Source organism: Oratosquilla oratoria, chromosome 41, assembly GCF_046742065.1.
Source record: "Oratosquilla oratoria isolate Oo_2021 chromosome 41, ASM4674206v1, whole genome shotgun sequence".
NCBI lineage: Eukaryota > Metazoa > Arthropoda > Malacostraca > Stomatopoda > Squillidae > Oratosquilla > Oratosquilla oratoria.
The window spans coordinates 1,512,501-1,523,394 of record NC_134817.1 but is presented as its reverse complement, the minus strand read 5'-3'; the positions used below and the strand labels follow the sequence as shown (position 1 = coordinate 1,523,394).

Here is a 10,894-nt window from a genome sequence, read left to right as displayed (position 1 = left end):
TTTTTTTTTTTGTTTTTTTTTTTTACTTTTGCGAAATGAATAAAATAAATAAGTCGCGGGACAAGATCCCCTCACATTCAGTTAAATAGTGAACGCATTCTAGATAATTCGCGTATCATTTCAGAAATCAAATTATGATGAGGAATTGGAACCAAACTGCATTACGGTGTCATTGTATGTTTTGTAAATAGCCTCTGGTGGACAGGAACTTACAATTCCTTCTTGCCAGTCCAAAGGACTCCTGGCCTCTTCGATAGGTCCGAAGCGGTGATACGTTGAAGATGACGAGAGATTGAGGCAGGCTTGAGGTGGAGACTCCTAGTCTTTGGTCTTGAAGAACAAGTGGTCGATAGGAATAACATTATCTTGTTCGTCTTTTTTGAGCCACTTGAGTCGTTCGAGAACCTCAATGGCGTAATAACCCAGGATGCCTAACATCAAGAAAACGATGAGGATGACGATCTTGGATTCGATGCAGATGAGGGTACTGCAGACGTAGGCAATGATGAATCCTATCGATTCCCATAGACGGTAGTTGCTGAAGGCTGCCTCGGACTGGCCAGGGAAGATGACGCCGTAGAATGCTGTGCAAAATCGGAAGATTAGTAAATATTGTTGGAATAGAGATATCAAATTGTTAGTGTGTGCATGTGTGTGTGTGTGTGTGTGTGTGTGTGTGTGTGTGTGTGTGTGTGTGTGTGTGTGAGATTCACCTTGGTCTTTGGATCACGTGTTGGACTCGTGATCGACAGCTATTTCCCTCCCGGAAGAGAGCTCAGAGCTCGTATGTCCGATCTATGGGTAATGCTATGACCTTACACGCACACACACCACCAACTCCCCGCCCACGAGAATTGGAGTAACGACTCGAAGCGCAGCGATACTGAAATAATTTCAGCCCTGAGCAGGATTCGAACCAGGTAACGCCGATACCTCCGTACTGACAGCCTGAGACTCTACCGGCCGCGCCACTGAGTGTGTGTGTGTGTGTGCGTGTGTGCGCGTGTGTGTGTGCTTGTGGGTGAGTCTGTACAGTATATAGTAGTTGACTCGTTCACATTTTCTTTCATGAATATAATTGGATATATAGAACTTCATACAATATTCTGAGGTATACATGTACTTACATGAATGTGATTAGATATAGAGAAATTCATACAATATTCTAAAGTGATTTGGAATGTACATAGATTTCCAATGTTTCATATCTTCAGTAATAGGAGTAACAGACATGCATGAAATAAGAAATGAGGACAGAGAGTAGAAGGAGTGTAAAGTCATTGGTATCGCAAACAAGGAATCGCTTTGTCTTGTGTTTGTTGCATTGTTACCACACGTAAAAGAAGTATAAGACAGAAAAGGTAAGAAGAAAACAATACATTGTCCAACAGTTAATGGTGATACTGAAAATAAGTCGAAGTAATTTTCGAATGCTGAAAAAGAAAAAATATTCATCATACAAAAATTGACGATCGTGTCTGATTAAAAACGAGAGACATCACATTAAAATAAGGAACCAGTATCTAATTCGCCACATACAACATCACAGCTTAACACAAAATTGAGCACCATGCACAAAAAAAAAAAAGCAAGCAAATGTATTCAGTCTGGTGGTAAGTATGCGCATTACAAATACATAATTAGCTATGAAAGAACACTGAACAAAGGCGGTTCAAGCTTTTACATTATTTAGTGAGCCTTGTGTTGGCTTTGTTGCTCCTGGGAAAACGTGTAGAGGATCGTTCCAAGGCGCCTTCGTTTCCATGGCAACCAAGGGACGACTCTTCACCCAAATGGTCCTCTTTTTGGTCCAGGGCCCGAATGAGTTGTGTTGATTGTATATTAATGTTTTATATTTCCGGGCGTGCAATGTTCTTGGATTAGTCTTTGACGAGGCACAACGCTGAGGTGGAGGAGGCTACTGACGACATTATTTTGTGTGTTAGTCAACAGAACTGTCCCAGCGGCTTGTCGTGTCGTATCATGCAGGTCCTACCGGGTTTTGGGGATATGATATAACAGGTTCATTGCAAACTACACTTGTTTGTGTATGTACTTTCGTGTGTGCACGTGTATATGCGTCCGAACTGAACCATTCTCATGATTCAGTTTGTGTTTAATTCCTGTAATTAAAATATAATAGACGTGAGCATTGGAAACATCGAATGCTCCATGTGTTCCGTTTGTTAGAAAACATTTCGAGTGATGTATGTGTGTATATGTGTGTGTGTGTGTGTGTGTGTGTGTGTGTGTGTGTGTGTTTGTGTGTAAGTGTGCGCATATATGTGAAAGTGCATTTATGTGCAAATAGAGGCATGCAAGTGTGGAAAGGGGTTTTGATTTCTGAATCATGTAATCACTGTTGTTTTTTTTCATATAAAAAATAATGTATTTTAATACTTCTTGTGTTTGTTGTGAACTGTGGGCGGACTGTAAATATACTCGTGTGAATCAACGGAAGCTCTACAACCAGAAACCGTTAACGGTCATGCAATTACTTGAACCTGATGCTCGGGACAGCGGGAGGAAGTCTAAGGGTTAAATTTGTCACATTACTTCATCACGGTTAGAGAATGTCTGTAGGAAGGGCATCATCAACTCCTTCAAGTAGTTTGGTCCATTTCCTTTCTACCATCAACGTCTTTCCAGTCGTCTTGCTTTCGTCCGCAGACTCTTTGGTCTATTGTCATGGGGCCTCGTAATGTTCCCTACTTTGTTGAGGCTCCTGTTCCTTAAGCCTTAAGTTTCTTGGATTTGGAGTATTCCCAAATCTCGATGGCCCAGTAGCCGATCATCCCGGTGACTAGGACCCCGAGGTTGAGGAATAGCTTGGTCTGGATGCAGGTGGAAGTGGAGACGACGTAGGCCAAGATGTATCCTGCGCTCTCCCAAAGCCTGTAGTTGCTGAAGGCGGCCTCGGAGGAACCCGTGAACAGGACGCCATAAAGAGCTGCCGGCCGTACCGTCATAAAGGCAGGTAGAAAAAGGAAGGAAAGGAGGTATGGTGAAGAGAGGGGGATCAGGTGGTATGGAGGCATTTAATAGATATAAGAATATTGGGTGCCGAAGCATATGGCAAATGTAATAGTAAATAAAGCAGAAAGTGAGAATATATAACGTATATAGGTACAGTAATCTAGAAGCACTTGGGGAATAGAGAAATAAAGAAACTGCTTAAAAATAAAAACTGAAGACTATTTGTGGTATGGAAGCATTTCATAGATATAAGAATATTGGGTGCCGAAGCATATGGCAAATGTAATAGTAAACAAAGCAGGAAGTGAGAATATATAACGTATATAGGTACAGTAATCTAGAAGCACTTGGGGAATAGAGAAATAAAGAAACTGCTTATAAATAAAAACTGAAGACTATTTGTGATGTTGAGAAAATATGACAGATCAAAAGAAGAGCAAGAAATTGATATTTTTTGAGTGTAACCTGCAGAGAAATATGATTTGTAAAATGAAAATCATACAGATTGAGAGAAGAGAACATTTAAGAAATATATATCTTGAAAAAAACTGACAGATAATAGGAAGTGAGTCTGTACAATATGACTAATAAGATGGTGAAGATACACTTTAAGAAAAATGGTTGGAAATTGAAAAAGGAAATAGATATAAAAAATGAATTATGTTCTGTACAATTTGCGTAAAGCTATTGTATTTACAGTTATTTACAAAGCTAAAAAAACTCCATATCGCATTGTTTGATCTTTGTTGGTGAAACTTAAAAGGAGAGATTCATTTACTTAGATGCAATGAATATTAGAGGGAAAATATGAATACAGAGGGAAAGGCCATGTCATGTAACACGGACTAAATATCTTATTTGTCTTCGTCGAAATATCTTTTCACAATTACACCTCATTTAAAGTCAATGTAAATATCAAAATAAGTTCCACCAGACACAAAAAATAAAATACAATAAAATAAGATTGTTTTTATTCATATATGTATACATACATACATATATATATATATATATATATATATATATATATATATACATACATATATATATGTGTGTGTGTGTGTGTGTAAGCAAGGTTAACCACTTTAAAGAGAAACAACTGAAGCAGAGCGCTTCTGTTTATTTTGTCAGTTATGCTTTTGCAATGACGATGTAATGAACGAAATCGATCTGCTTCGGTTGTTTCTCTTAAAAGTGGTTAACCTTGCATTTCTAGAGCACTTATTCCCAGTGTTTTAATCGTATGTATACATAATATATATATATATATATATATATATATATATATATATATATATATGCATATATATGTATATGCATATATATACATATATATATATATATATATATATACATACATATATATGTATATTGATATATATATACTCGTATATATATACACATATATATATGCATATATATATACATATATATATATATATATACATATATGTATGTATAATGCATATACATATATATATATATATTTATATGTATATACATATTATATACATATACATATACATGAAATGCGTATGTGATAGTTACTAAGGCGAGAATACTTGAAATGACAGTATTGAAGCAAAGAATAGTGATTTATAGATATATGAAGAAGGAAAAGACGTAAAAAGTAGCGTATTAAGAACACGTTATCTTACAAGAATACTAGAATGAATTGTGTATGTGTAAGCGTAAGCACGTCCTACAAATACAAGCACACACACACACACACACACACACACAACCACACATACACATACACACACGCAAGCAAGAAAAAGAAGAAGAAAAGATAACTTCTTTGTGATGTTCAGGTTACTGAAGAGGTAGACAGAATTGAACGAGATGGTCTCTTGGTCTGTGACAGGAGGGCATTACGAAGACATAATTTCACCAGAGAAGTTCCCTTCCTATTTACTACAATTGGGCAAATATTATTAAATAAACACACGCGCGCGCGCACGCACGCACGCACACACACACACACACACACACACACGCACACACATCTGCACACAAATCATGAAACGCACCGTAGCGAGCTTCGAACTGGGGTCCGTGTGGCGCAAGTCCCTTACGCTACCATTCTTACACGGTATCAAAGCTGGCTACGGCTGAGTTTCATGATTTGAATTACATCACTATCGCAAGTGATTTATTCCATAATCTACACACAATTACACAGACACACTATGTAGTATCAAGTCCAAAAACAATATTCGAAGCTGCTGTCGGAGGTGATTAAAACCGAGATGCGACGAGCTATGTATATCACGACCCTCAACTGTGTTTTATTTTTTCAATACCTGTGCTGAAAGAAAGGCTAACCACATGGCAAGAGATATTTAAAAATATGCAAAAACTCTTCGGAATCTAAGATCACAAATTACAGTTATTCTGGAGATTCATCAGAGACCAATTTAAACTTTAGAAAATAAACAACAAAAATGTTTAGTGTATAACACCAGCAGTGGTTTACACCTTCAGAGAACCTGAAAGAAAATTGCAGTTGTTCCCTTTCTACCCACTCGTTTAGCAAAAGGAACAAATTTAATTTTCTCTTTGATAAAATATTATATAAAAATACCTCTGCCGCTTTTCAAGGAAGATCCAAAACAACAACTCAAGGAGAGGAATAAGCGGAAATTTTTGCTGTGTCTCGAGCGAGGGAGTTAAACCAGGCATAACTTAGAGGTTTCATGAGCAAAGAGATGTGACTTATTTCAATCCTTTACCTAATTGAGGAATTTGTCAAATCAAAAGCTATAGATAAACTTTGAGCTAAGTATAACCCAAGGAGACAAAGAGTCGGCATCCAGCAAGTATAGCTCCTTTGGTGAATACTGTAATTCGATATATATATATATATATATATATATATATATATATATATATATATATATATATATATATATATATATTGCTGATAACCACAAAGGAAACCAGAAAAGAAACTACAATTCCCAAGCGCTTTCGTGAAAATTCACAACTTCAAATTGGAGATATCACGAAAGCGCTTGGGAATTATAATTTCTCTTCCAGTTTTCTTTGTGGTTACCAGCAATGTATATGTATATGTATATGTATATGTATATGTATATGTATATGTATATGTAATCAGATGAATGAACACAAACATATACACGATTGAGTCACTCTTATACAAAGTACAAAAGAAGCTGAGCCATCACAAAAGATGTCAAAGGCTGGAGACAGAAAGATTTGCCTGCTTACAACACACGAGTTTCCGAGCAAAGTTCTACTGACAAGAAGAACAGAAATGCCTATAAACGCGAAAAAAAACACAGTGAATACTGTTAACAAACTACGTATTTGGTTACCTTCACTATCAGTTTTTCCTAACAGTTTTGGCAGGTCTTCTTTGTATCTCTAGATACCGTTTATAGATAAAAATAATGTGTCTGCTGCTAGATTGAAGACATCACACATTTCCCATTTTTTTCATCCTTTAAAAGTTATCATGTCCATTTTTAATAAAATTCTCAAAATGCACAGGTGAAAGCTTGGTCTATTCCCTCCCATGAACTCAAGTGTGAGACGAACGTTTGAATCAACCTTACCGTTGATCTGGGTCTGCCAGACGGCATCGGAGACGCCCCAAAGAGCAGCGACGACGAAGAAGAGGATGAGGTCGTCGGGGTGCGGCATCCAGTGGAGGAGGGTGATGATCATGGCCACGTTGACGAGGGCGCCGAAGGTGAAGATGGGCACGCGGCCGAAGAGCTTGATGAGAGGACCGAAGCTGACCGAACAGATCGCGTCGCAGACTCCGAAGCAGATCATGACGTAACCGACCATGTGGACACCGAGACCGCAGGAAACGAACGCCTGTAGGGGATGCAACGAGACGTCCGTCCAGTTATTTCGAAGAATAATGTTCCTGTCACGTTTATATGTACCGCCTCTCTAAACTGACACATTATAATTGGCAAAAATAAATAAATATATGATAAAAAAGACGAGTTATGTAAAAACGTTGTCAAATACAGAAATGAATTCTTCAGTACGTCTCACATGTTAAACATTGTCTATTAACGGTAGTCCAGTCCAACTCGCCCAATCTTTTCCCCCGAATACTTACTGCTGTAAAGTCGGCACCAATGAAGGCTTGTTCTACGCCCGACCAGATGGTAAGGGGGATGATGAGGATCTGGTATGGGTGACGCATGTGGTTGAAAGTGGCCACCAGAAGCTCCCAGCCGCTCTTGCCCGTTGAGGATCCCACACGATCGTTCTCACCATACCTGCGATAGCACCAGATAGTGTTATAAGTTGCCAAGGAAGACGACGATCAGCTCTTCACTTATCATTCCAATATAGTTTAAGTGTGTGTGTGTGTGTGTGTGTGTGTGTGTGTGTGTGTGTGTGTGTGTGTGTGTGTGTGTGTGTGTGTGTGTGTTTAACTAGTTGTATTTTACGGGAAGAGAGCTATGCTCGTAGTGACCCGCTTTTGTATCTTTCAGCATCCAGTTTGATCTTAAATCTTGTATATTTTTTGCACTCACTGTTTCCTCATCCATTGTATTCCAGACATCTATTACTCTGTGTGGGAAGCTATTCTTTTTTTAGATCTCCTCTGTAACTATCCTTTTTAAGTTTCTTTTCGTGTCCTCTTGTTTTTCTTCTATCCCACTGTGTGTGTGTGTGTGTGTGTGTGTGTGTGTGTGTGTGTGTGTGTGTGTGTGTGCATGTGTGTGTGTGTGTGTGTGCATGTGTGTGTGTGTGTATTTACCTAGTTGTATTTTACGGGACTGAAGCTATGCTCGTGTTGACCCGTTTTTGTATCTCTCTACATCTAGTTTGCTTTTGAATTCGTGTATATTTCTGGCATTAAATGTTTCACTGTTCAATTTGTTCCAGACGTCAATTACCCTGCGTGGGAAACTGTTCTTTTTCAGGTCTCTTCTGTAACTGTCTTTCTTTAGTTTCTTTGCGTGTCCTCTTGTTTCTCTTTTGTCCCATTTTACTAGGTTTCAGGTTTGTGTGTATGTGTGTGTGTGTGTGTGTGTCAGAAAGGAAAGAGAAACTTACTTATCAAGGGGATCGACAAGTAGAGCGATGAGGGCGGAGGAGAGGAGAGCAAAGAAGAGGTAGATGGAAGCCATGGTGTAGATCTTTGATGCCGGGGGAGGGTCTAAGTTGTCCAGGGTCACGTTTCCGAGGTCCTGATCCTGGCAGAAATTGGCCCCGCAGTACTTAAGGGCCGCCTCATTGATTTCGTTCTCAGTGTCGCTGTTACCCATAGACAGAACTGCGAAGGAAAGACCGGTATGAGATATAACATATGCGGAAATTACCAGCGGGAGAGTTTAGGACACATAAACAGACCAGCTTTACAAAAAAAAAAAAAAAAAAAAAAAAAAAAAAAAAAAAAAAAAAAAAAAAAAAAAAAAAAAAAAAAAAAAAAAAAAAAAATCATAACTATGGATAATTTTTCAGACTCACCCGATGAAGAGATAAGGTTTCCCCACACCTGAGAGGACTGGAAGAAGAGGAAAAAGATTCCGAAGAACCTCGTGATAATGACTTCGGTGTCTTCGCCCACCAGCTCGGCATATTTCTGACCCACCTGGAAAAAAAGAAAGAAAATTAGAGAGAGAGAGAAAGATAGAGAGAGAGAGGGAGAGAAATAAGTAAAACAGGTGTTAATAGAGCCCAACTGGTTAAAAAATAAAATAAAATACTTATTTTAAGATTCACCAGTCTACTGTATTTACCCCGTTTTTTTTTATTATTATTATCAAATCATGATTTAGAAGCAAATAGAATATTATTATTAATAACAGGTAAGGGTTATTACACAATTTGAATTAAGTCAGTGTTGAAAATTCAAACGATGTAACAACCTGATCATTATTAGATTCTTTAAATGCTTTGCTAAGAATACTATTACTGAATCAGAATAATTATAAACAAAATTTCTCAAAGGAACTTCCTGTAACCGCGAAAAGATTCTATTGTTATTCAACGTGTGTCCTACATACTCGTCTTCGAGCAGTCTACCTGAGAGAGAAACAAGTACACAAGGTCGACCTACCTGAGTGAGATAAGTGCATTTCGCTGACCACATAGGTGCTGCCCCAAGACCGAGAAGGATGGCAGTAGGCACAAGAGTGTAGACCGTAGGATAGAACTGGGCCGCAATGTAAGTTGCATAACCCAGCATGGACATAGCCAGTGTCCACTTGGCTTTGAATTTCTTGATCATCCATGTAGGTACGAAGGCACATGATACCACCAAGGCCGCGTACAAAGTTGACAGAGAGGCCGTGCCATCAACCCTACAGGGTGTGAAAGAACAATAGATTAATATTATTGATGATGAAACCTGGGGAAAAGTAGGCTTACAACAGTATGTCCTTGAGGTGAGTATATAATCTTGTACAGATTCCCTAAGTCCAAGTGGCCGAGCCGCTTCGACGCCCCTGCAAACCACACAACAGCCATCCGTGGTCGCCACCATCGACACTAGACAGCCACCCACCTGATCACTGAATTCCCCGACGTCTTTAAGCCTGAGCTGCGTAAGACGCCACAGAAAGCAGTTAAACATGGCGTCTATCACTACATCAAGACGCCTAGGCCCCCAGTGTTTGCCAATTACTGCCACCTACCAACTGAGAGGCTCACTGCCGCCCAGAAAACCTTGAAGGAGATGGAGAGTCTGGGCTTCTGCCAAAAGGCCCTCAGCCGTTGGGCCTACCCCCTCCACCTCTTCAAGAAGAACGACGGTTCCTGCCCCCCCCCCCGGGTGGAGACTACCGGAGGCTGAACATGATGAAGGAACCTGACCATTAACCATTTCCGAACCTCCTTATCCCCTCAAAATAAACAGACGTTATATAATGAGAGGAATAGTTAGAGTAGTGCTAACGATGGTTATCTTTGTTCTTCTCGTTCAAGACATATCCCTAATATAAACCCAGCCTACGCAGTTATCCAAAACGGACGACCTACTTGTTGATAGACGACTGGAGATTAGCCATAGACTGGAAGCTGGTGAAGAGGCACATGAAGGCGAAGGAGATGACGAAGACATTTTTAAGCATTCCACGTTTCTGTTTCTTCTCCTCTTCAGTCAGCTCCCTGGGTCCTGATGGCGCCACCTCCGCAGGTGGTTTCTTCTCAGTAACGGCTGCTCCCCCTGGGCATCGGAGAGAAAGAGCAGCGGGCGTTAGAATGAGCGAATGGGCGAGGGTCAGCAGGGAAGATAAACAAAAAATGTAAAGAGAGAATATCACGTCCCTTTGCAGATAGAGGACTTAACCTCAAAGCAGATGGTTTGTTAAGGAAAAATCGCAAAAATGTCATCTCTGGAGGAACGACATGTTTATGTGAAAGTAAAAGTGATCTGTTTATTCTTTCGTAAGGCTAAGGAGCTTACAGAAGCGGGAGGTACTTGGTATCAGGTGGGTGTTTCTAACAGAAGCTCGGTAGACCTCTACATAAACAAGTTTTCAAAAAGCTGGCACGCACACGCACATACACACGCACATATGTATATATATATATATATATATATATATATATATATGTATATCTACATGCATGTGTATATGTATATATATATATATATATATATATATATGTGTGTGTGTGTGTGTGTGTGTGTGTGTGTGTGTGTGTGTGCGTGTGTGTGTGTGTGCGTGTGTGTGTGTGTGTGTTTTATATTAACACTACTGAGATCTGGGTTCTGGTGGGAATCTAACCAATTTGACCTTTGGCTTTGCAGACCTTTCGCAATTACGTCCTCAACCTCCTACAAGAAGAGAAGGGCGAGAGACACATAGGCCTGGAAGGAAGAACCGACTCAAGGGACTCTTTTGGGAGAAGCTTACGTCAGAGAAGTGAAAGAGTTCACACCCAAAACTTTCCAGGGGTTGGGCGCGAGTTGCGT

At 39.6% G+C, this 10,894-nt stretch overlaps 1 protein-coding gene across 4 annotated transcripts in view; it reads right to left on the bottom strand.

Annotated features, from left to right (window-relative positions):
- The window catches only part of LOC143020877 (UNC93-like protein), a 71,957-nt gene continuing 61,063 nt past the window's right edge, over positions 1-10,894 (bottom strand). For 3 of the 4 annotated variants that reach the window (XM_076177745.1, XM_076177744.1, XM_076177746.1), the window contains exons 3-9: positions 9,955-10,141; positions 9,035-9,278; positions 8,443-8,566; positions 8,029-8,248; positions 7,079-7,241; positions 6,558-6,825; positions 1-584 (exon numbers count right to left, since the gene is read on the bottom strand). In XM_076177745.1, coding sequence (XP_076033860.1) covers positions 319-584; positions 6,558-6,825; positions 7,079-7,241; positions 8,029-8,248; positions 8,443-8,566; positions 9,035-9,278; positions 9,955-10,141 — 1,472 coding nt within the window. In that variant the 3' untranslated portion in view covers positions 1-318. Of the gene's footprint in view, positions 585-2,712; positions 2,951-6,557; positions 6,826-7,078; positions 7,242-8,028; positions 8,249-8,442; positions 8,567-9,034; positions 9,279-9,954; positions 10,142-10,894 lie in introns of all 4 variants that reach the window. The other variant, XM_076177747.1, reaches the window with a different exon arrangement.